The 25964-nt window shown below is 41.1% G+C and overlaps 1 protein-coding gene across 1 annotated transcript in view; it reads right to left on the bottom strand.

The window, feature by feature from the left end:
• The window catches only part of map3k4 (mitogen-activated protein kinase kinase kinase 4), a 180241-nt gene that overhangs the window by 44671 nt on the left and 109606 nt on the right, over positions 1-25964 (bottom strand). Inside the window, exons 4-10 of the mRNA XM_067989234.1 lie at positions 23858-24103; positions 20689-20844; positions 14643-14800; positions 10746-10862; positions 7211-7310; positions 7006-7089; positions 2263-2529 (exon numbers count right to left, since the gene is read on the bottom strand). Coding sequence (XP_067845335.1) covers positions 2263-2529; positions 7006-7089; positions 7211-7310; positions 10746-10862; positions 14643-14800; positions 20689-20844; positions 23858-24103 — 1128 coding nt within the window. The remainder of the gene's footprint in view (positions 1-2262; positions 2530-7005; positions 7090-7210; positions 7311-10745; positions 10863-14642; positions 14801-20688; positions 20845-23857; positions 24104-25964) is intronic.

The following is a 25964-nucleotide window of genomic DNA, read 5'->3' as shown; positions in this document are numbered from 1 at the left end:
GGAGAGGCCGAGAGAGAGGGGGAGGAGAGGCCGAGAGAGAGAGGGAGGAGAGGCCGAGAGAGAGGGGGAGGAGAGGCCGAGAGAGAGGGGGAGGAGAGGCCGAGAGAGAGGGGGAGGAGAGGCCGAGAGAGAGGGGGAGGAGAGGCCGAGAGAGAGGGGGAGGAGAGGCCGAGAGAGAGGGGGAGGAGAGGCCGAGAGAGAGGGGGAGGAGAGGCCGAGAGAGAGGGGGAGGAGAGGCCGAGAGAGAGGGGGAGGAGAGGCCGAGAGAGAGGGGGAGGAGAGGCCGAGAGAGAGGGGGAGGAGAGGCCGAGAGAGAGGGGGAGGAGAGGCCGAGAGAGAGGGGGAGGAGAGGCCGAGAGAGAGGGGGAGGAGAGGCCGAGAGAGAGGGGGAGGAGAGGCCGAGAGAGAGAGGGAGGAGAGGCCGAGAGAGAGAGGGAGGAGAGGCCGAGAGAGAGAGGAGAGAACGAGAAAGGAGAGAGAGAGGAAAGGGAAAAAGAACAGAGGAGGGGAAGAACAGACAGAAGAACGGAACTAACCCAAACATAAGTGTCACAAGTTAGGATAATGTACTGTACTAAACGGAATCTAAATTCATAAACCCCCTCCATCTGTTGCCCCCCCAATCTCTCCCTCTATTCCCCCCACCATGTCCCAGAATTTCCCAATTCCCAGGTCATCATTCAGTACCTCCCCCATCTTCCCCCTTTCCAGTGAACCAGATCCTATCTTCCCTCCTTATAGTTCCTGAACCCTCATCAGTGCTTCCTGGTTCCTCGCACCCCTCCCCCGTACTCTCATAATCCAGTCCCACTCTAGTACAGCCACTCTCAAGTACTTCCATACCAAAGCCCCCCACCCCCTCCCAATCCAATTCCTTCAACTGCCTATGGACCCCACCATCCCCTCAGTTCTCCAACCCCGAATTCTGAGGGTCTTGAAACCCCGTTAAGTGCTCCTAAACCTTTCTCTTCAACACTCAAACCCCCAAGCCACTGATGAGCTGTCAGAGCCCAGCTATCTCCAATGGCCTCCCAGACTGCAATCCCGCTGAGTGATCCCAGCCCCCTCATACTCAATTCCGCATGATTACATTTATTAAAAAGGCACATCAGCATGTGCAGACGCCAAACATTATTTCAGATGCAAAAACAAGCTAAATATTATAGAATCATAGAAGTTTACAACATGGAAACAGGCCCTTCGGCCCAACATGTCCATGTCGCCCAGTTTATACCACTAAGCTAGTCCCAATTGCCTGCACTTGGCCCATCTTACCCATGTAACTGTCCAAATGCTTTTTAAAAGACAAAATTATACCCGCCTCTGGCAGCTCGTTCCAGACACTCACCACCCTTTGAGTGAAAAAATTGCCCCTCTGGACCCTTTTGTATCTCTTCCCTCTCACCTTAAATCTGTGTCCCCTCGTTATAGACTCCCCTACCTTTGGAAAAACATTTTGACTGTCTACCTTATCTATGCCCCTCATTATTTTATAGACTTCTATAAGATCACCCCTAAACCTCCTTCTCTCCAGGGAAAAAAGTCTCAGTCTATCCAACCTCTCCCTATAAGTCAAACCATCAAGTCCCGGTAGCATCCTAGTAAATCTTTTCTGCACTCTTTCTAGTTTAATAATATCCTTTCTATAATAGGGTGACCAGAACTGTACACAGTATTCAAAGTGTGGCCTTACTAATGTCTTGTACAACTTCAACAAGACATCCCAACTCCTGCATTCAATGTTCTGACCAATGAAACCAAGCATGCTGAATGCCTTCTTCACTGGTTATTTTTGACCTGTACCTCCAGCCTAAAATTGACAAGCAAATTCTAATCTCCAAAGTTTCAACGAGGAAGAAAAAAACAAAGACAAAGACATTCAATTAAACTTTGAAAGACCTCAACAATTAGACTTTTGTGACCTTAGAGACAGGGCACCTCTGTAGCAGAATAAGTAGTGCATTTTTATAGTCCATCTATTTATGGAATAAATGGTGTTGCATATTGTATATGTGATGCTTAGTAGTTGCATTAGTTCATTTTGAAGTGTTTCCAAACTAATGGTGCATTTTTAATTCTATGATGTGGAGATGCCGGTGATGGACTGGGGTTGACAAATGTAAGGAATCTTACAACACCAGGTTATAGTCCAACTGTTTTATTTGAAAATCACAAGCTTTCCTTTATTTGAAAATCACAAAACAGTTGGACTATAACCTGGTGTTGTAAGATTCCTTACATTTTTAATTCTAAGTCACATACCTGCATGCTTCTCAATGTATCCACAGTTTCTACTTGGGGCAATACTTTGATTGATTGGCCTTCCCACAATTTCCATTTATCCTCCTGCTCTCTGTCCTTTAGGCCATCTTTGATAAGGAGTAAGTAAGCTTCATCCACCGATTCATCAGATTCCTTTGAGCAATCCTTCCCAGCTGTTGCACTAAGCAGCTGGAGTATCTGAGACTTTCGCTCTGCAAGGTCAAATGCAACAAAAATATGCAGGCCTTCTAGTCCAGGAATTTGAACCTGAAAGGGAAAGGTATGGCAGTGCAGTTACTTAAATAAAATACTGATGAGTGTAGATTATTAAAATAAAAACAGGCTCAAAAATAAGAACACTGGTTCAATTAGGCTATAAAACAGTTGGTATAGAGTATTTTTCCAGGATCTGGCATTAATTATTTCACATACAAAGTAAAATCTTTGTCACTGGGTTACATTACCATAATTTATTGTTAATCGAAATACACAAAACAGGTAGGTTACTTATCTTTATGTATAGTAATTACCATTCATTAAAACAAAGCATGCACCACATGGGTAAGGTGTCTAATCCCACTCGAAAGAGATTTTAGGCTGGAATTATAGGACTTTCCCTACATTTGTATAATGCCCAGGAAGCTACCCCCAGCCACATTATCCTTATAATTTTTGTACCACAGTTACATTTAGGTACTGCATAGCTTAAAAAAACTTGCATTTACAACTCTTGTTCTTTCCTATTCTAACTGTTATTTTGGGTGGTTTATAGTCCACAATTTCTTCTCTGTTTAGCTGTCGCACACTTTTCTAATTGTGTCTATTTGTTGCTGATTCTTTTTCTCACTTTCTCTCATCATTTGTGTATCTCTATTTTTTATTATGCCTCCTCATCTGTACCACCCCGTATAAATGAAACCTTTCTATCTCTCTCTCTCTATGTTCCTTTACCTATGTGCACAATTTCAATCATTTTTTAAAAACCCAGTGTACGCAGTGAGATGATAGGAAACACAATGAGTTTGAGGAGGGTACTAGATCAGGCTGTGCAGAAGGTGGTGGACCACAAGTGAGAGAAAATGGGCTCAGACAACTCAATGGGAAGGAATTGGGGTGGGGAAAATTGCCAAGAGAAAACACGATGGTTACGTCGAGTCTACAGCACAGAAACAGGCCATTAGGTGCAACTGGTTTATGCTGCCATATATGCTCCACACGAGCCTCTTCCCACCCTACCTCATCTAACCCTATCAGCATATCCTTCTGTTCCTTTCTCCTTCGTGTGCTTATCTAGCTTCCCCTTTAAATGCATCTGTGCTATTTGCATCAACTACTCCTTGTGGTGGCGCGAACCACATTCTTACCACTCTCTGGGTAAAGAAATTTCTCCTGAATTCCCTTTTAGATTTATTTGGAATATTTTATATTTATGACCTCTAATTTTAGACTCCCCTCCCCCCCCCCCACCCCATTTTCTCTACGTCTACCCTATCAAACCCTTCCATTATCTTAAAAACCTCTATCAGGTCACCCTTCAGCCTTCTCTTTTCTAGAGAAAAGAGCCCCAGTCTGTTCAGCCTTTCCTGATAAGTATATCCTCTCAGTTCTGGTATCATCCTTGTGAATCTTTTATGCACCTTCTCTAATGCCTCTATATCCTTTTTATAATATGGAGACCAGAACTGTGCACAGTACTCCAAGTGTGGTCTTACCAAGGTTCTGAATATTTAACAATATCTCTGCTTTTCAATTCTGTCCCTCTAGAAATGAACACCAGCGCTTGGTTTACCTTTTTTATGGCCTTGTTAACCTGTGTCGCTACTTTTAGTGATGTGTATTTGTACCCGAGATCACTCTGCTCCTCTACCCCATTTAGATTAGAGAATCACCTGCAATGGCTTCTCTTCCTGCTTCTGCGCCGTTACCTCTGGAGTTCCCCAAGGGTCTATCCTCGGCCCCCTCCAATTTCTTATCTACATGCTGCTCCTCAGCAATATCATCCAAAAACACGTCAGGTTCCACTTGTACACTGACTACACCCAGCTCCACCTCACCATCATCTCTCTCCACCCCTCCACTGTTTCTCATTTGTCACACTGCTTGTCCGACATCCAGTACTGCATGAGCAAAAATTTCCTCCAACTAAATATTGGGAAGACCAAAGCCATTGTTCTTAAGTCCCCGCCACAAACTCCGTTCCCTAGCTACCGACTCCATCCCTCTCCCTGGCCACTTTGAGGCTGAACCAGACCGTTCACAACCTTGGTGTCCTATTTGACCCGGAGATGAGCTTCCAACCATATCTGCTCCATCACCAAGACCGCCTACTTCCACCTCCGTAATAATCGCCCATCTGCACCCCTGGCTCAGCTCATCTGCTGCTGAAACCCTCATCCGTGCCTACTGTTACCTCTATACCAGACTATTCCAATGCTCTCCTGGCCTGCCTCCCATCTCCCATAAACTTGAGCTCATCCAAAACTCTGCTGCCCATATCCTAACTCCCGTTCACCCATCATCCCCATGCTCGCTGACCTATATTGGCTCCCGGTCTGGGAACGCTATGATTTTAAAATTCTCATTCTTGTTTTTAGATCCCTCAATGGCCTCGTCCCTCCCTATCGCTGTAACCTCCTTCAGCCCGACAACCCCCAGAGATCTTTGCGCTCTTCCAATTCTGGCCTCTTGTGCATACCCAATTTTAATTGCTCCACCATTGGCGGCCGTGCCTTCAGCTGCCTAGGCTCTAAAGCTTTGGAATTTCCTCCCTGTCTCGCTACCTCTCCCTCCTCCTTTAAGACACTCCTTAAAACCTCTCTCTTTGACCAAGCTTTTGGTCACCTGTCCTTATCTCAGGTGGCTCAGTGTCAAATTTTGTTTGATAATCGCTCCTGTGAAATGCCTTGGGATGTCCTATGACGTTAAAGGCGCTACATAAATGAAAGTTGCTGTTATATTATCCAAGCAGTATGTGGCCTCATTCTTCCTACCAAAATGCGCCACCTCACACTTATCTATATTGAATACGCCCATTCTGCAAGTTTATTAATGTCTTCTTGCATTCTGACGCATTCTTCCTTTGTATTAACTACATCTCCCAATTTGGTATTGTCCTCAAATTTTGAAATTGTACTTCCAATTCCCGAGTCCAAATCGTTAATGTAAATTGTGAACAAGTGATCCAATACCGATCCCTGTGGAACACTACTTTCTATCTTTTGCCAGTCTTGGTATCTACCCTTAATCCCTATTCTGCTTTCTGTTTTGTAGCCAACTTGCAATCCATTCTGCTACCTGTCTCCTTACTCCACATGCTTTGACCTTGGTCACAAGTCTACAATGCGGTACCTTATCGAAGGCCTTTTGAAAATCCATATCCAAATATTTTACATTTACTGCATTACCCTTGTCTACTCTTTCTGTACAGACTTGGGGCTAGTGTACAGGAGGCAGTGGGCATGGGAGTACCCGAAGAGGCTTGGAGATTGGTTCTGGGACCATATGATACATGGTTGGATGAGGTTGTTGGCAATCTAACACTCAGAGCAATTTGTGGAGGGATGGAGGGAGGATACATGAGTCACTACCAGTACAGATGGTGCCCAGGGCTGTGGCAAGAATGAACATGTGCAGGTTGCACCATGGATGCTGTACCAGCACTCCAAAAAGCAGGAACTTGGTATTGAGAGTGGGAGACCCCAGGTCACAGGTACAGATGGCTGAAAGAGGTCATGCATGTGCAGGGTTCCAACCAAGTGTTAGGACTGAATGACCAGATTAAGCAACCAGCTCTGGGACCAGCAACATAACCCAGGTCCCTGATAGAGTATAGGCCCAAAGAAAGAAAACTGTTGCATAGGTTTACATTTAATTCCGTAAATACATAACTTTGAACTTTTTAGCAGAATTCTTTATCTTTTCTATTATAAAATGTTTTTAGCTGTGTATAGAATGAGTGGGACAGATGCGACATGGCTACAGAAAGTAGCTGCAAGCTTTTATTTAGCAATTCAAATGGTTACGTCAAGCTGCAATTGGATACTGGAACAAATCAGCATGACCAGCTATACAGATAGTGTTATTTGGGCTGAAAGAACAATGTTTCACATACATTTAAAGTGCAACATCCTGGGTGTGAGGTACATATTCAAGGTGTTATGCAAGACTTTGAGTCATATAGATATTTTTGCCTCAGTTAGCCTGTTTTAACTATGAAGACCATGGTGGTACTGGTCAAAATTCACCATCACGCTTCTGAAAGTTGTTATGCTTAGAGACATCAAAGCAAAACATTTCAAATCACTAATCTGAAGGTTAAATAGTATCACCCAAAGTGTTTTAAAATGATTAAAGGAGTGTGCAATAAATAACTGCGAATGTGCATTAAAGAATTATACAATCAAAATGTACAATGGCTTCATAAAATATGAATGTGAATGTAAAATCTTGAAATTACAATAAAAATATGCATCACTTTGGCTTAGTCAATTTAGTGCAAACAAATGTTGGACAATCAAGTGCATTATTGGATTGACAATACTGAACTCAGAAATTGCCAATCGAATAGCTTTGAAAGTACTAGTATCTCAACTAAATGCAGGGAACAGGAACGACCACCGCCCCCCCCCACTCCTCTGGTTTTATCACAAAATACCACCTTAATTGAACACTCCAGGACTGTAAATATATGTCGGGGATTCAATGTGGAAACTGACTGACAACATTCAATACAGAAAACACTACCTTGACGTATTCTTTTGTTTTAAGAGCTTGTAAAACATCTGGAACAGGAGCCGACAAAGTAAATTCAGCTGCTATTTCTAGGTCCTAAATCAGAAGAGAAACATCATTTTACTTTTGAAACAAACTCTAATTTTGTAGTGGAAGTAATGCAACATTACACTACACCACACATACATATATTTATACGTGCCCGTATATACGTTACCTTTCTTAGCATTTTAGCAAACCCCAGAGCCTTGGACGCTCTCTCCCGAGCTTCGTGAAAGAGCTCTTTTAATGCGCGACTGGTCTCTATAACGGACCTCCTGTAAAGACAATGTTACATCACAAATTCACTTTTCTGGAAAGAGTCCCACACACAAAGTCAGTAAGGAAGGAAATAAAAAAAACTCCACCTTCAATCCCTTCCCAATATCTCAGCTTCACTGATTAAAAGGACCTAACATAAATGGTTATGATAGAAAGAACTTGCATTTATATAGTGACCTCAGAACGTCCCAAAGCGCTTTGCAGCCAATTAAGTACTTTTGAAGTGTACTCACTGTTGTGCTGTATCAAAAGTTAATCAAATAACTTTGCTTAACATTCTCCAAATTTATTTTAAAAATTAGAAAAACAGAAGGAACATTTATACAGCCTAAATTAATAATTCACTTTACTTCATTTTAATTAACTTTTCTTCCCCCTCCCCCCCCACTTCCTGGTCCCAATACGAGGAAGAAGGTGTTCTCTATAGATGTGGCCAACAGTGTTCATAATTAGACAGGAGATGGGAATTTTTCAGGGCAGGGCTTGTCTGGTTAGCATTTCCCCGAGTCATCCAGTACCCCACCAGAACAAGAAAAATGGTCATCAGGAGTGTTGGAATTCATGTAGCTGGACTGTCAACTCTGAAATGGGAGTGCACAGCTTTATTCTGTACAAAAACATGAGCACTTCTGCCAGAACAATAGGCAAGAAATTAACATGCCCAAAATGATTGAAAGAGTCTTATTGCTGTAATGAAAACCTATTAGATTAGGCTACCGGAAAAGAAATTTCACACAGGAAATTCCAAGCACTAATAATAAGCACAAAAACAAATAAATAAAACAACTGAATATAACACTGTGATTAATGAGTTCTGAAGCGAGAGGTGTCAACAGGGAGTAGCCTAATCATTACATATTAATGACTTGAACTTGAGTGTACAGGGCACAATTTCAAAATCTGCAGATGACACAAAACTTGGAAGGGTAGTGAACAGTGAGAAGGATAACAATAGACTTCAAGAGGATATAGACAGGCTGGTGGCATAGGCTGACACGTGGCAGATGAAGTTTATCGCGGAAAAATGCGAAGTGATACATTTTGGTAGGAAAAATGAGGAGAGGCAATATAAACTGGAGGTCACAACTCTAAAAGGGGAGGAGGAACAGAGGGATCTTGGGGTGTACGTGCATAAATCGTTGAAGGTGGCAGGGCAGGTTGAGAAAGCAGTCGGGGTCCTGGGCTTTATAAATAGAGGCATAGAGTACAAAAGCAAAGAAGTTATGAACCTTTATAAAACACTGGTTCGGCCACAACTGGAGCATTGTGTCTAGTTCTGGGCACCGTACTTTAGGAAGGATGTGAAGGCAGAGTGCAGAGGAGATTTACTTGAATGATTCCAGGGATGAGGGACTTAAATTACGTGGATAGACTGAAGAGGCTGGGATTGTTCTCCTTGGAACAAAGAAAGTTGAGAGGAGATTTGATAGAGGTGTTCAAAATCATGAAGGGTCTAGACAGAGTGGACAGAGAGAAATTGTTCCCATTGGCAGAAGGGTCAAGAACCAGAGGGCATAGATTTAAGGTGATTGGCAAAAGAACCAAAAGGTGATATGAGGAAGAACCTTTTTTTACATAGCGAGTATTAAGGATCTGGAATGCACTGCCCGAGGGAGTGGTGGAGGCAGATTCAATCATGGCCTTCAAAAGAAAACTGTATAAGTACTTGAAACAAAAAATGTGCAGGGCTATGGAGATAGGGCGGGACAGTGGGACTAGCTGGATTGCTCATGCATGGAGCCAGTGCGTACTCGATGGGCCGAATGGCCTCCTTCCATGCTGTAACCTATGATTCTATTTTATAATCTATCCATGTTTTAGATCTTATTCTGTACAAAATGATGGCTGGTAGTTTTCTTCTGTATCGTTTTTTTCTCTTTTGGGTTCTATAACAAGCCAAATGATTCATGCTTAGAAAGAAAGCACCATTTCTCAATTTACCACAAGATTTCTGTATAAGCCATCAGTCACCGATCAAATCTCTTTTACCCATTTTACTCTTGCATCAGCAAATGATGGTACTGAGGCAGGGCAATCAGCCATTATCTTGCTTTTCTAACCAATACAAAATGGCAACATTTAAGCTGAATCTTTACAGAAACTGAAAAATATATAGTTCAGAATACTGGAACATTAAAAAAAGTGCAAGGAACTTAAAATTAAAGCCAAGCTACATCTAGAAAAGGGACATAAATATTAGCAAGCCAAAATCAAATTGGCTTGGAAAACTGAGGCTGGTGTACAGCAGTACTAATCTATTATGGACAAGCTATACCTTTACCAAATATAAATATTTTAAAGAAAGACCTGCATTTATGTAGCTTCACAGCCAATGAAGTACTTTTGAAGTGTAATCACTGTTGTAAGGTAGGACACGCAGCAGCCAATTTGCACACAGCAAGGTCTCACAAACAGCAATGAGGTAATGACCAGATAATCTGTTCCAGTTCCGATTAAGGCCTAATTAGCCAGGACACTGGGGAGAACAGCCCTGCTCTTCTTCGAATAGTGCCATGTGATCTTTTGTGTCCACCTGAGAGGGCATTCAGGGGCTCGGTTTAACGTCTCACCCAAAAGACGGCACCTCCGAAGGTGCGGCGCTCCCTCAGAACTGCATTGAAGTGTGGGTCTAGATTTTATGCTCAAGTCTCTGGGACTTGAACCCACAACATTCTGACTCAGAGGTGAGACAGCTACCTCTGAGCTACAGCTGATAACACCTTCAGCAAGTATGAGAGACAATTAATCCTTCCAAATGATCCTTATATGGATCAAACTTTTTTTTGTCAGATCAAATGTGATCATTTTAAGACACCTCTTTGCCTGGTGTAATTATGCAGAATTCCACAACATTTTCCTTGTATGTAATGAAAGCTTTGAAATACAAAAAAAAAGAAAACTGCTGTTTTGGACTTATTGTTCCAGGGACAAATTAATCATCTCCTGGCCCTGAAGAATGCCCCACCTGAAAGAGGGGACTCAGCACTTGTAAAACCGTAGAGTGAGTCTACATACTGTCACTAACTAAGTGCATCTGTACAAAAAATTTAAAATAGGGAAACTGCAGCCCAACTGCACTGCTCATGCTCAGGTTACACACAGCAGCTCCAATTAAAATAACCCCCTCTCTCCCCCACCACTGTGATATGGGGTCAATATTTCTTACAGAATAACCTATTTCATTGGTATCCTCATCTAACTTCAGTTGAAAATGACCACAGGAACAAGCACATAATAAATTCCAATCACTTGTAATATTACTACAGCGTAGTATTGCAAGTCATGTTCAAATTCAATTTGCAACAGACTCAAGGTAACTCCTCACAAATATTTTCTGATTAAAAAGTGATCCTGTTTACTTAAACCACAGCACTGAATAGGTCACATTTGTGTTATTACTTGTTAAAGGATTATGACCATGTTTCCAGCACCTGATTTCATCTGATGCAGTACTATCATCAGCGCTTGCCCAGAATTCATCACAACTTTCCTGGAGGCCGGAATCCAAGAACTCTCCAGTGGACTTTAGCAGCATTCCAGCTATATCGCTAATTGGAGAAAAGCAAAATGACAAGGTGTTTGTTAAACTATGCAACAGTTGCAAACTGCTAATTAGAACATAATGTACAGAGTCATTCCTGAACAGAGTTCATTGCTTCACTGCTAACACCCAGATCCTGAAGCATACGTAAACATATTAAATCATAAGCATTTGTATAACAAATATTTTGAAGGAATGAGGGAAAACAATTGTTCAGTTAATGAAAAAATACAAGGCTCATTTATAACTATATAGTAAGAGAACTAGACATTTAGAAGATGGGCAAAAATTGAAAACAAGTTTTATTTTTAAACACTCAGCATAAACAACATCTGACCAAGTCTAACACACTTTCAGAAACCATAATTAGCCAGAACAAAATGGATGAACATTTAAAAAGATGCATTTAAAATATAACTGCAACCATATTAACATTAGGAGGAGCGTGGAAATTATAATTCTAGAATATCTCACCCCAATCAAGGCAGTCAGACTTCAAATCTGTCTGTTTTAAAGCCTTTCCCAACAGCAAGGTTATTTTGGTCTGGTAATAGGGCGGGGGTGGGGTGGATTTCACATCTTATCCTCAACATTAATGGCTGCATTATGGTAGAAGGAAGAAGGAATGGTTTTGATGACATCGGGGCTATCATAGAACCATAGAAGGGGGCCATTCAGCCCATCGTGTCCGCACTGGCTCGGAGAACAACCAGGTGCCCATTCTAATCCCACCTTCCGGTCCGTAGCCCTGCAGCTTACAGCACTTTAGGTGCAGGTCCAGGTACTTTTTAAAAAGAGTTGAGGGTCCCTGCCTCTACCAGTTCGGGCAGTGAATTCCATACACCCACCACCCTCTGGGTAAAAAAGTTTTTCCTCATGTCCCCTCTAATCCTTCCGCCAATCAGCTTAAATCTATGTCCTCTAGTTCTTGAACTCTCCGCTAGGGGAAACAGGTACTTCCAGTCTACTCTATCTGGGCCCCTATAATTTTGTACACCTCAATCAAGTCACCCCTCAGCCTCCTCTGCTCCAAGGAAAACAACCCCAGTTTATTCAATATCTCCTCGTAGCTGCAATTTTCAAGCCCTGGCAACATTCTTGTAAATCTTCTCTGCACTCTCTCCAGAGCAATTATGTCCTTCCTGTAATGTGGTGACCAGAACTGTGCACAATACTCCAGCTGTGGCCTTACCAGCATTTTATACAGTTCCATCATTACATCCCTGCTTTTGTACTCTATACCTCGGCTAATAACGGAGAGCATTCCATATGCCTTCTTCACAACCTTATCTACCTCTACTGCCATATTCAGGGACCTGTGCACATGCACTCCAAGGTCTCTCACTTCTTCTACCCCTCTCAATATATTCCCGTTTACTGCGTATTCCCTTTTACTGTTTGCCCTCCCCAAGTGCATTACCTCACGCTTCTCTGGGTTGAACTCCATTTGCCACTTTTCTGCCCACTCCACCAACCCATTGATATCTTCTTGGAGTCTACAGCCATCCTCTTCACTATCAACTACATGGCCAATTTTTGTGTCTTCTGCAAATTTGCCAATCCTTGTGTTTCCCCACACACATCAAAGAGAGGTGAGGAATTGGCCAGGCAAACAAGGGAAAAATTTCTCTTCTCCCTCTGCCGTTACTCTTTTTTTTTGAAGTGATGTTATGTTGCCTTCCGATGAGGACATACACTCCCTTGCAGGTCGCCTCCGTGATGTGTGCCTCCTGCGACAGACAAATAATCTGCTCTTACAAGGCACCTATGTTGCAGCACTCACAGCGAAGGCAGCCAGAACTCTGGCAGCAGCACCGTAACATAAAACAGGCAGAGTGCAATCACAAAAGATGTTTTACCCACCACACCAATGGCAATCAAACGAATGACACCCATGTAGGCTAACAACGGAACTTTTGCATTGCTTGACTTGCAAGCAGTTTTACACTATTTTTCTGACTTAAAGTCACAATCGCCGCTTTTCAACTGCACTATCTTCAAATCCCTCCATGGCCTCACCCATCCCTATCTCTGTAACCTCGTCCAGCCCCATAACTCTCGGAGATCTCTGCATTCCTCCAATTCTGGCCTCTTGTGCATCCCTGATTTCCTTCACCACACCACTGGCATGCCTTCAGCCGTCTATTCCGTAAGCTCTGGAATTCCCTCCCTAAATCTCTCCGCCTCTCTCTCCTCCTTTAAGACGGTCCTTAAAACCTACTTCTTTGACCAAGCTTTTGGTCACCTGTCATAATATCTCCTTTTGTGGCTCGGTGTCAAATTTTGTCCGATTATGCTCCTGAAGCGCCTTGGGGTGTTTTAGTACGTTGAAGATGCTATATGAATGGAAGTTGTTGTTGTACTGCATATTTGAAAGTAAGTACTGCTACCACTGCTGTGAAGTCTCTGCTCCCCCAACAATATAAGCAGTATAGATTTCAAGAGTAGCAGTGGCCTTAGCACATTGCAGAAATGCTTCAAGTAAAAGTGTGCTGCGGTATAAATATGGCATTAGCCAAATGGCTGAAAACAGAAAAAGAGACACTCCACAATTGAGGCCAGAACTCAACAGAGTGACTGCTGAAACTCGTGTCCCTTCCTCATTCCTAATAATAAAAGCAAGGACAGGGCAATAAAGATAATATTAGTGTTAAGCTGTTACACTCAAGGTACACAGGATGTTTAGAATGTGTTGCTTTCTGTCACAAACTGTTACTGAGCCCATAAATTCTTATAAAATTAAATTAGATAGTTGCTTGAGGATGAGGATATATTGAAGCGATTAAGAGAGTGGCTTTTGTGGAGAAAATTCTGTCACAGACTTTAAAGACCAAATTGCCTGTTTGTATACTGTAAGATTCTCTGATAAAAGCACTTCACCAGTAAAATACTTGTAGCATCTTCAAGATTGCAACGAGTCCTAATTTTACCTTCAAAGACTGGGGTAGTACTGAGCCACACAGACAAGGAAGATCCCAGGCATGATACATGGTCTGTGCTGAGTTAATTCATCTTTGCTCTTTTGGGCTCTGATGGGGGCACGATGGGGGTCAGTGCCCTTGGGCTGAGGGCATGGGGAGAGGAGGGTAAAGGAAGAGAATGAGTAGCTAGAGTTCCTGCTCTCAATTGCTATCCAGTGGCACAATCAAGCATACACGCACACATGCCAAGGGAGGGGCAGGCTCAGGCTTGGTTGTGTTGCCTTCCACAGACAAGCATGTTGGCAACTCCCATTATCTAGGCTCACACATGAAAGTAGTCACTTGGTTGAGTTATTTGAAGATTGCTGGCAACAATAGCATGAGTCATCCTGCTCAGGGAAGTGAAGAGAAAATTGGAAGACGACGGAAACCATAAACATAGCCTACCTGTGCCAACTATAAGCACGGTATAGGGCTGTGCTTCAAAGTACCGGAAAAAGGAAGCTGGAGGGGATTACCAGCTCATAATTGTTGAGTAGAAGGATTAAAGTTATCTGACAGAAGTGCACTATACGCTCCCTGCCTCAAATATGCTCAGCCTAGCCTCAGAATATATTTAAGATGTAAGATTTTACATAAGTGAAGACAACTGCATTAATCCTGCACATAGTCTGAATATAGGAATCAATAATTTTCCATAGTCTGAAAAAAACCCAAAATACAGTAAATGAATACGACTTTGTCCATAGAGCTTGGCAAACAATCAGTAATATTGTTGATAAGAATACGGGGTTTGATCACCTGATTTAGCAAAATACATTCCGACTACTGTTAACTACATTCATTTTTGAATGCATAGATCCTACCAGAAGAGCTTTCCTGCTTGGGCCTCTCCTCCTCGTATGCAAGGGGTTATTTCTTTGGTAAAATTCCATTCTATTTCTAGAAGGTTCTTCAGACTGTGGGAGGCTTGAGGTAAATGCTGTAGCATCTGAATCCAGCTCCGCATGTAATCAAAATAAACCTAGAATATCAAAGGAAACGTACACAGCACTGAAAAGATTTTTTTTTTTTTTTAAAAGCTGTATTTTGCAAACGTTTTTCAATGCATGTTTTAACACTTTACACCAGTGGTACTCATATCGTGCCTCTTCCAACACTGCATGTAGCAGTGTCTTTGCTGCAATAGATTATTTAAAATTATACGGCAATATAGTTACTGGCTCCATGCCACTTTATATCTGCACAGCCAAAAAAGACAACTATATGAATAAAACAGTTAAAGGGCCTAAGTGATAATTATAAAGATACCAAAATCAAAGGAGAAGATTGAAGCTAAAAATGAACACCAGTACACACAAATCTTAGAGACAGCCTGGTGGTGCAGTGTACTGATGGTCAAATGTACTGTGGTGAACAGCATTGGTTCAAACCCACAATTCCCATTAGCCATGTCACCAGAGAGGGGGAGGGCAGAAACTCAGGGCAAGTCACGTAACACACCTGCTAATTGCTGGAGTAGGTTGTTGCTTGTTTGTTTTCTTGGCCACAGAGCAGCTCTTGGCAAATTACGCTCCAAGAGAATCTAAGGGATGAAAAATATTTTTTTAAAAACCCACTAGAGCTCCCAGACAGCTCAGGGGAGCATGTCATCCCAATCCATACAGACCATGAAGTTCCTAGTTTTTGATCTGTGGTCTGTGTTGAGTTAGTTGATCTCATCCAGGATGGATGTGGAGATGCTACAACCTACCTCATCATTCCCAGAATACGGATTTTTGGGGGGGGGGGGGGAAAAGACGATTAAATAAAAACCTGCTCCTGATCACTAATTAGTGACCCTTGCTGAAAAGTCTGCATGTGGATATCAGTTAAAAATCAGGAGTGTGCACAGTTGCCCTCTCGGACTAGGCTCACATGTAGGCAGCCATTTTGGCAAGGTAATGGAAGGTGGCCATTTTCTGTAGAATTGCATCTTAACACCAGTCCTTCAGGACAGGAAGAGGGGTAAACAGGAGAACATTAGGAAAAACTAATCCCCGTACAGACTTACTAGAATCAAAATCATGTACAAAGTCAATTAATAAAATTACAGAATACGTACCATATGGACATCACAATGGAATTGAATTATCACTCAGAATATACTGAGGAAAGGAGAAGCAATGGTGTACTCCAACTGTAATGTTATAGACTGGAGTTCTCAACATAAAAGCAGACAGTTCAAGAGGCTTGAAAAAAATTATGTTTATGGGTAAATTGAAATTTACCTTCTTTTTAAATTTGGTTGCATTCCATTTTAAGCAACCTATATTTCACATTCAAGCTGTTGTGTTTTACTGCTTTAGATTTTATACCACTGAGCTGTCGTGATTTTAACATACATTCTATAAGCATATGAAGGTCACATTGATGAGACACAGAGTTATGCTATTTATAACAATTTAGCCATTTAAAATTCATACAGCAAACAACTGTGGAACACAGTTTACATAAATCATCATTGCAAGATTCATTCTATTTTGTCACAAGTTAGATGGTTAATTATATTAACCTTACAAGTACATAGCTTAAAATAAGCTAGAAACTTATCAAACGTTTAGAAAGACATGGCTCAGATTTTTTTTAAATTAATGGGAGGCAGCAGTTTGACAGCAGTACTAGTATGAAACCGACTACAAACTACAGGAAGTTCATTTCCACCCCTATTAACTCAAAATGCATAAAACAATAACGTTAAATTGAATCAGCTAATTTCCTTGCAGCTGCCATAGAATCCATTTTCAGATACAACCACAGTAATGTACTTCTGAATGTGCTTGTCTAACATGGTAAAATGTGTCAGCTTCAAATGAAAAATTGTGAAATCCAGGTTTAAACTAAACATGTGATTTACATTGAGTTACATCAAGTCTACAGCACAGAAACGGGCCATTCGGCACAATTGGTCAATGCCAGCGTTTATGCTCCACACGAGCCTCCTCCCTCCCTACTTCATCTAGCCCTATCAGCATATCCTTCTATTCCTTTCTCTGTGTGCTTATCCAGCTTTCCCTTAAATGCATCAATGCTATTTGTTTCACCTACTCCTTGTGGTAGCCCATTCCACATTCTTACCACTCTTTGGGTAAGGAAGTTTCTCCTAAATACCCTATTGGATTTACTAGTGACTATCTTATATTTATGATCTCTAGTTTTGGACTCCCCTACAAGTGGAAACATTTTCTCTACATCTACCCTATCACACTCTTTCATTATCTTAAAGACCTCAATCAGGTCACTCCTCAGCCTTCTCTTTTCTAGAGAAAAGAGCCCCAGGCTGTTCAGCCTTTCCTCTTAAGTATATCCTCTCAATTCTGGTATCATCCTCGTGAATTTTTTTGCACTTTCTCCAATGCCTCAATATCTTTTTAATAATATGGAGACCAGAACCATGCACAGTACTCCAAGCGTGGTCTAACCAAGGTTCTATACAAGTTTAACATAACTTCTCTGCTTTTCAATTCGATCCCTCTGGAAATGAACTCCAGTGCTTAGTTTGCTCTTTTTACGGCCTTATTAATCTGCATCACTACTTTTAGTGATTTGTGTATCTGTATCCTGAGATCACTTTGATCCTCTACCCCATTTAGACTCTTACTATTCAAGCAGCAAGTGGTCTCCTTATTCTTCCTACCAAAATGCACCACCTCACACTTATCCATATTGAATTTCACTTGCCAATTACGCACCTATTCTGCAAGTTTATTAATGTCGTCTTGCATTTTGATGCATTCTTCCTTTGTATTAACTACACCTCTCAATTGTCGTCCACAAATTTTGAAATTGTCCTTGATTCCTGAGCCCCAATCGTTAATGTAAATTGTGAACAACAGTGGTCCCAACACCGATCCCTGTGGAACGCTTCCCATCTTTTGATGGTCTGAGTAGCTACCCTTAACCCCGACTCTCTCTTCCGTTTTGTAGCCAGCTTGCTATCCATTTTGCTACGTGTCCCGATTCCACATGCTCTGAACTTAGTCATGAGTCTACAATGTGGTACCTTATCGAAGGCCTTTAGAAAATCCAAGTATATTACATCTATGACATCACCCTTATCTATTCTTTGTTACTTCTTCAAAGAATTCAGTACAGTTGGTCAAGCATGACTTTCCCTTCAGAAATGAGTGCCGACAACTCCATTATATTCTCGTTTTCTAGATGTTTTTCTATTACATCTATGAGTAAAGATTACATTATTGTTCCTACCTCTGACGTTAAGCTATTTGGTCTATAGTTCCTTGGACTTGTTCTATCTCCCTTTTTAAACATAGGAATAACATTAGCGTCCGCCAGTCCTCTGGCACTATTTCCTAGTCTAATGAATTTTTATATATACGTAATAGTGCCTCTGCTATCTTCTCCCTAACTTCTTTTAATATGAATTCACAAGCTTTCGGAGGCTTCCTCCTTCCTCAGGTGAACGATGTGTCCTTCCTCACCTGAGGAAGGAGGAAGCCTCCGAAAGCTTGTGAATTTAGAATAAAATTGCTGGACTATAACTTGGTGTTGTAAAATTGTTTACAATTGTCAACCCCAGTCCATCACCGGCATCTCCACATCTTTTAATATGGACAGGTGCAATCCATCCAGGCCAGGGGCTTTATCCTCTCTAAGTTTGATTAGTTTACCAATTATCTCCCCCCTTTCTATCTTAAATGTCTTTACATCTTTCTTGATCTCTTCTAATGTCATGCCCACCGTGTTAGTCTCCATGGTAAATACTGAGGCAAAGTAATTATTTAATATTTCTGTCATTACCTGTGAATTTATCTTGTGCATCCCTTAGTGGCCCTATTCCTAACCTGATTTTTCTTTTGTTATTTATGTGTCTGTAGAATACTTTACTATTTCTTTTGATATTCCTTGATAATTTAATTTCGTAGTTCCTCTTTGCTTTCCTAATTAATTTTTTTTTACTTCTTTGCTAACCTCTTCGTATTCCCTTTTGTCATCCTCTCCTTTATTGTCTATGTACTTGGAGTATGCTTTTTTTCTTCAGTTTCAATTTTATCCGTAGCTCTTTATTCATCCATGGTGTTTCACTATGGGCTAGTTTGTTCTTTTTTTAAAAAGAATATATTGCTCCTGAACTCTAGATCACCATTTTAAATATTTCGCACTGCTGTTCTATGTCAATTTTTTTTTCCAGTTTACCTTCCCTAGTTCCATCATCCCCTCAAAATTAGCTTTTTTTCAATCTATTACTTTAGTCTTTCTCAATCATTATTTTAAACATTATGTTATGATCGCTACTGCCTAGATGCTCTCCCGACGCTGACTTCTCTGATCTGCTCTGGTTCATTTCCCATTACTAGATCCAACAGTGATTCCTCTCTTGTTGGGCTTCTTACATACTGGGTAAGAAAGGAGTTCTCGACACACTGTAAAAACTCCATTCCCCTTTCCTTACCTCTTCTTGCCAGTTTATTTGGGGGTAGTTGAAATCTCCCATGATTATTAATTGAAGTTTTTTTTAAAAACTTATTTCATAGAATTGCCTACCTAATTCTTCCTCCACTTCCCTTCCACTATTAGGTGGTCTGTAGAAAAAGATCTATTAACATGATCGATCTCTTCTCATCCTTTGTCTCAATCCATATGGGTTCAGTTTCTATTTTATTACTAATGTCCCTTTTTTCAATTGCCATTATGTTGTCTCTAATTAGTACAACTACCCCACCCCCCTTCTTTCCTTATCCTTTCTAAATATATTATATCCTGCAATATTTAACTGCCAGTCCTGTTCTTTATGTAGCCATACTTCAGTTATCCCTTCTACATCCGGCTCCTCGCTACGAATTATTGCTTCCAGTTCCCGTTTTGTTTCGGATGTGCACACTGCTGTACAAGCAATTTAATTTGTTTGTAATAATTGTTCCCCTCACTTTATTTTTAACAGTCATTTTGTACTCGTTCTATAACTGAATTTGCTCCCTGTCCGTTTTATATTACCCTTGCTCCTTACCTTGATCTGACCTTTACTCTCATCTCCATTTTTCTTTTATCTTCAGACGTACGTTATTTTCACCACATCCCCAATGACTACTACTTTTCTATTCTGCTCCTCACTCCCCCCCTACCCCCTAATCTTGGACTGCCTCCTGATCCACTGTGCCATGGGTTATAGCATTCCGGCTGTCCACTCCACAGCCTACATCCGTATCCTCACAGATAGCAAGTACGCTTTAACTTGGATAGGACCAGTGTCTTCACAACCTCCTACTCTACCTCCCCTTGGTTCTCCTTATCCTGCTGACTAACAGTCACACTCTTCCCCTTCCTGTACCTGTCCTCTCCTCTGAGATGTGACTGTACTCTGGTGAAAACGATCCAAAAATTCCTCCACCTCCCATGTATGTCGGAGTGTCTCTAATTTGCACTGCAGCTCAAGGCCTGCAGATGTGGCAATTCGGGACAGTCTCACTGTCCACAAACTCCCACATATCACAGTCCCGACAGATAACCTGCACTGCCATTTCTAGTTTTTATTTATTTATTTGCAGCAATTTAATTCTAGGCATAATACAATTACTTGAGATCTAGGTTATATTTAGTAGATAGATTTAGCTTGATTTCAGAATAATTTGTAACTCGTCTTGTTTTTTTGTTTAATAACTTCTTTATTTTAGTATCCCCTTAACTCCTATTCATTGTAAACAATTTTACAACACCAAGTTATAGTCCAGCAATTTTATTTTAAATTCACAAGCTTTCGGAGGCTTCCTCCTTCCTCAGGTAAATCCTATTCATTATTCATGTATACCAGATTTTTATTTAATGCAATTCGGATCCCTTTGATATTGGTATCCTCTATTTAGTTAATTTTAACCCTAGATCTTTATAGAAAGCTTTACTCATTAATATACTCACCATCAACATTTTATGTAGATCTTCCTCAAATTCATCAATATTACTGTCAACCTTTTGCTGTCTCTGGAATTCATCCACGATCCCATGCAACATGAACTGATAATACTGCTTCATGAGTAGGCCACCCTTCAGCACTTCCTTGCACTCTCTGACCAACTGTAATACAAATAGCCATTATGTGCAGTATTTGGAAACATTTACAGATAAGGCCAAATATGGAAGAGTTTATTGGCCAGATCAGCATGTGATGAGCAATTACTGGATTGCAATTTTCAATTGAGGCAATAAAATTAGGGCAAATAAACCAATTAATTTTTGATAGTACATAAAAATGTTTTAAATAGAGCTGTTCTGAATTAGCTGATTTCAGCCAGGCCGATGGTAGGGCACCACAATTATTCTCGATGTCTATGCATAAGGAAGGGGAATACCAACCAGGGCTCCTACTCTTGATCACTAATCAGTGACCCCTGCTAGCTGTATGTATGAATGAATATCAAACGAAGACGGTCAGGCTTGGCCATCAAGTCTCCCCCATAACTGACTTGCCTGATGGCATTCATACACGAAATGCCGTCACTTGAGCAAGGTACCAGAGAGCAACTGATGCCCATGGAACTGAACCTCAATAAAATGTCTCAACCTACAAGAGAGGAAGAGAATAGGAAGAGATAAAATTAGTGGAAAAATGAGCATGTATAGTTTGATGTTGGGTGTGCACTTCAAAAGCCAATAATGTGGGTTTTAGGAAGTCAACGTTAAAACCACACTGCACTCTAACATATTATTGACAGTACATAAAACCCTATGATTGCCATCTGAGAACTGACCACAAGTCAGAAAAAGAATATATTCTTGCCCTGTACAACAGGCTTCATTTCCAAAACTATTGAGTTCTGATGTAATCTCAGGGTACTAGTTGTTTGAAGTATCCAATTTCTCTAGGTGAATTATTTTGTAAACAACAATTGTTTTGTTTCTAACAACAGTATTTTCTCAGTATAAAAATATAATGGGCCAAATCTTGCTGGAAAAATAACCATTTTTTTTTAACCAGCATGCCATTGATAATACACAAATTAGCCAGCAAGTTCTGGGGATTAAGAGATACACCATTAGTTGCAAATCACCAGAACTTGCTGGCTGATTTACGCTGCTCTGCCGTTTGCTTCACACTAACCGCATCGCAACCTTAGCCTCCTCGTTATTTTTTAAGAGTTGGATTTGCACATTAATTGCCCATTAAACTTGCTGCAGAAACTCAGGGATGGAATATAACAGCGTAAGTACCCTTTTAACGACATAATAATGGTTAATGCAATACCAATCAACCTTTCTGGCCCAGAAAGGGAACAATTTGAACTGTTGTGTCTCATTCCTGCATGCTGTAAATGCTTCTTAGAGATTTAAAAATTTTAAAATGTGATTTTTGTTTCTTTGTCTCTTTTTTCTTGCGCTTAATCCAATCTTTCTTTCCCTCTCCATTTCTCTTTTTGTACCTGATTTGACACTAATTCACACACTGTAATTCAGCCTCCATCAGTCCTCTGTTTCTTTCTCAATCCTTAAATCTAATTGGTTAAGGAGATACACTATAGGTCCTGTCATTCCCTAAGGTCCCAGATGCCCCGTTTTCAGCTTGCACTTCCAGCAAGTTACGGCACAAAAAATTTTCCAGCTGAAGGGTGCAGGAAAAGTTTAACAGTGCATGCAAGATGCCCATCTCCAGCAAGATTAGGCTCAACATACTTAAATAAAAATATTTGCTTTATTGATCATCTGAAAATTGAGGTACTGGGTCAGGCTGAAAAACACACATTTTATGGTAAAACTAGTTTTGAAAAATACACCATTAATGCATAACATTCACAGAGTAGCTTAAAAACAATGGTTCCATTTATTATAATTGATTTCAACTAATCTGTTACATGTAGTCTTATGGCACAAGAAATTTTAACCATTTATATTCAAAACATTTAGCAAATTTTGTATTTTATGTGAAAACTTAAAAAGCACAAACAGCTCTAAAAACATCTGAAATCAACATAAAAGGCACAGTTTGCTGATAGTTATAGAATATCAGAATCATAGAATCGCTACAGCACAAAAGGAGGCCATTCAGCCCATTGAGCCTGTGCCGGCTCTTTGTAAGAGCAATCCGGTTAATCCCATTCCCCTGCTCTTTCCCCGTAGCCATCAAATTTTTTCTCTTCAAATATTTATCCAATTCCTTTTTGAAAGCCGCGATTAAATCTGCTTCCAACACCCTTTCAGGCAATGCATTCCAGATCATAACTACACACTGCATAAAAAAGCTTTTCCTCATGTCGCCTCTTTGGTTCTTTTGCCAATCACCTTAAATCTGTGTCCCCTGGTTCTCAACCCTTCTGCTAATGGGAACAGTTTCTCTTTATTTACTTCATCCAAACCCTTCATGATTTTGAACACTTCTATCAAATCTCCTCTCAACCTTCTCTGCTCCAAGCAGAACAACCCCAGCTTCTCCAGTCTATCCATGTAACTGAAGTCCATCATCCCTGGAACCATTCTAGTAAAGCTTTTCTGCACCCTCTCTAAGGCAATCACATCCTTCCTAAAGTGCGGTGCCCAGAATTGGACTTATTACTCCAGTTATGGCCGAACTAGCATTTTAGAAAGGTTCAACATAACCTCCTTGCTTTTGTACTCTATGCCTCTATTTATAAAGCCCAGGATCCCATATGCTTTTTTAACCGCTTTCTCAACCTGTCCTGCCACCTTCAAAGATTTGCGCACATATATCCCCAGGACTCTCTGTTCCTGCACCCCCTTTAGAATTGTACCATTTAGTTTATAGTGCCTTTCCTCGTTCTTCCGGCCAAAATGTATCACTTTTGCACTTCTCTGCATTAAATTTCATCTGCCATGTGTCCACCCATTCCACCAGCCTGTCTATGTCCTCCTGAAGTCTATTACTGTCCTCCTCTCTGTTTACTACACTCCCAAGTTTTGTGTCATCTGTATCAGAAAGTGAACTTTCTAAAGAAGTTTACACATCAATACTACACAAACTTTCAAAAACAGAAAAATACACGTGCAGTCACACTAACAACAATGTTCCAAGAAAGAGATAAAATCAGGCACAAATTTTAACTCTTGCCCTATGACTGCGACAGTTTTGGCAGGTTACCTGTTTAATGCTCAGCAGCGATGGCTCTCCTGCAGGTCTCTGCTCCAACCTTAATTTCAAGCACTCGTGAATAACATTGAGAAGAACTCGGCATAAGACCAAGTAGGCAGGCTGGAAAGATGGGAGTTCCATGGCCTCCAGCTGTTCCCAGGACACAGTGCTGCCTTTCTGCTCTGTGCAGGAAGATGCGTGTGATAGTTCAGGCAGGTAGTCATGACAGCTCAAAGGCTCTGGAACAGCAGAGAACTGTAATATAGACAAAAAGCACTGTAAACTCAAACATACACGAGTTATGAACTGTATCTGGTCAAACCTTCAGTGATATTGAACCGAGACAGACTTGTCAAACCAGTATTTGACTTGTTACAAAATGGCCATTATTGTGGTTTCTGCCATTGTATATGTTTAGCTACTATTCCAGATGTCCTCTCTCTCCCTTCTCTTTGAGGGAGCAATGACAAATATATACTTCGAATCTACAGCACAGAAACAGCCCATTCGGCCCAACTGGTCTATGCTGGCGTTTATGCTCCACACGAGCCTCCTCCCACTCCTCTTCATCTAACCCTATCAGCATACCCTTCTATTCCTTTCTCCCTCGTGCTTATCTAGCTTCCCCTTAAATGCATCTACGCTAGTCGCCTCAACTACTCCTTGTGGTAGTGCGTTCCACATTCTTACCACTCTTTGGGTAAAGAAGTTTCTCCTGAATTCCCTATTGGATTTTGACCGGTAGTTTTGGACTTCCCTACAAGTGGAAACATTTTCTTTACATCTACCCCATCAAACCCTTTCACTAACCAAGAAAACTTTAAAAAAAGCTGACCAACAGCTTCAAACAAAAACTAACAGTTGCCAAATCAAGAACAGCCCTGATTATTAGCCTTCGACATGGAAATTAAAGTCATTACACGGGTATTATAACTTAAACTGTAGGGATTCCCCACATTCCTTCACTTGTATTGGAGGGGAAAATATATTGAAGCCCAAAAGGATAAAATTGGTGGCGCATTTGGAGAACAGTCTGGGTGCATGCTCCCTCAGAAAATTTAGAATCTTTACATTGAAAATGATACATTTCGATTAACTTTAAGCACCTTTACACTTCATAATTGATAAATTTTAGTCCAAATAATCTAAAACAGACCAACCAGACCATCACTTCCCAAAAAGTTACCCCAATACTCACTCCTCCACTTCATGCACCTCCCCAACCCAGGTTACAGGAGGTACTCTACCCCACTCTGGAATCAGATCACAGTAACACTATCCCATCCAAATCCCCATCCTTGTGCATCCTCCTGCAACCCTTTCAGTTCATACTTTTCTATCCCCATTCAAGCATTCGCCCCTCCATCCAACCCACCTCATGCCAGCACACTCCTTCCTCGTCCCACCCCTCCAAAGCAGCACTCCTAGATTCTGTTCCCTCCCATGCTGCCCATTTCTCCCGTTCCCTCTCCCCTTCATTGCTATTTATTGTCTCCCCTTTCCCAGTCCCACTCTTGCTCGAGTGCTGCTGCTAATAGACTAGATCAGTCCCCGTTGCCTTCAAGAAGTTGACTTTTATGAGCCGTTTATAACCACTTTTAGTTGACATTATAGCTATTTTGGTAAAACCACCTATTTTATTTAGTTACAAAAATGTTCCAGCTAATTAAAGACCCAAGTTCTGACAATCCACAAAACAATAAGGCATTGCGGACTGCATTTTTTCCTGTGACATAACATATGGCCAAAACAAATCTATTTAAAAAACAAATCTTCACCATGAAAGTACAATGGTTGCTCCAAGTGGCAACTCTTTAGGTGTCCTGTAAATTAACCTTTGAGGTTAAGTTGATCCAAGTTGTCAAATGAGCTCAGTGATCGTTAACAAAAAACTGCTCACTGCTACATCTCTGCTGCAGAGGGCAGCAATGCATAATGCATTCTGGTGAGGGACACCATATTTAATGGCACATATGGCACAGAACTGCTTGGTTTTTACACATCAGTCTAGTCTTCTCAAGCAGGAACCAGGGGTAACCTTCAGGAAAAATTAAGACTGAAGCTTTACTAACATTCCTAATTTCAAGTCAGAAGCTTGGGCTTCACTAATTCTCCC

The sequence above is a fragment of the Heptranchias perlo genome, chromosome 8 (genome assembly GCF_035084215.1).
Source record: "Heptranchias perlo isolate sHepPer1 chromosome 8, sHepPer1.hap1, whole genome shotgun sequence".
Classification (NCBI taxonomy): Eukaryota; Metazoa; Chordata; class Chondrichthyes; order Hexanchiformes; family Hexanchidae; genus Heptranchias; species Heptranchias perlo.
This window is presented reverse-complemented; position numbering and strand designations above follow the sequence as displayed.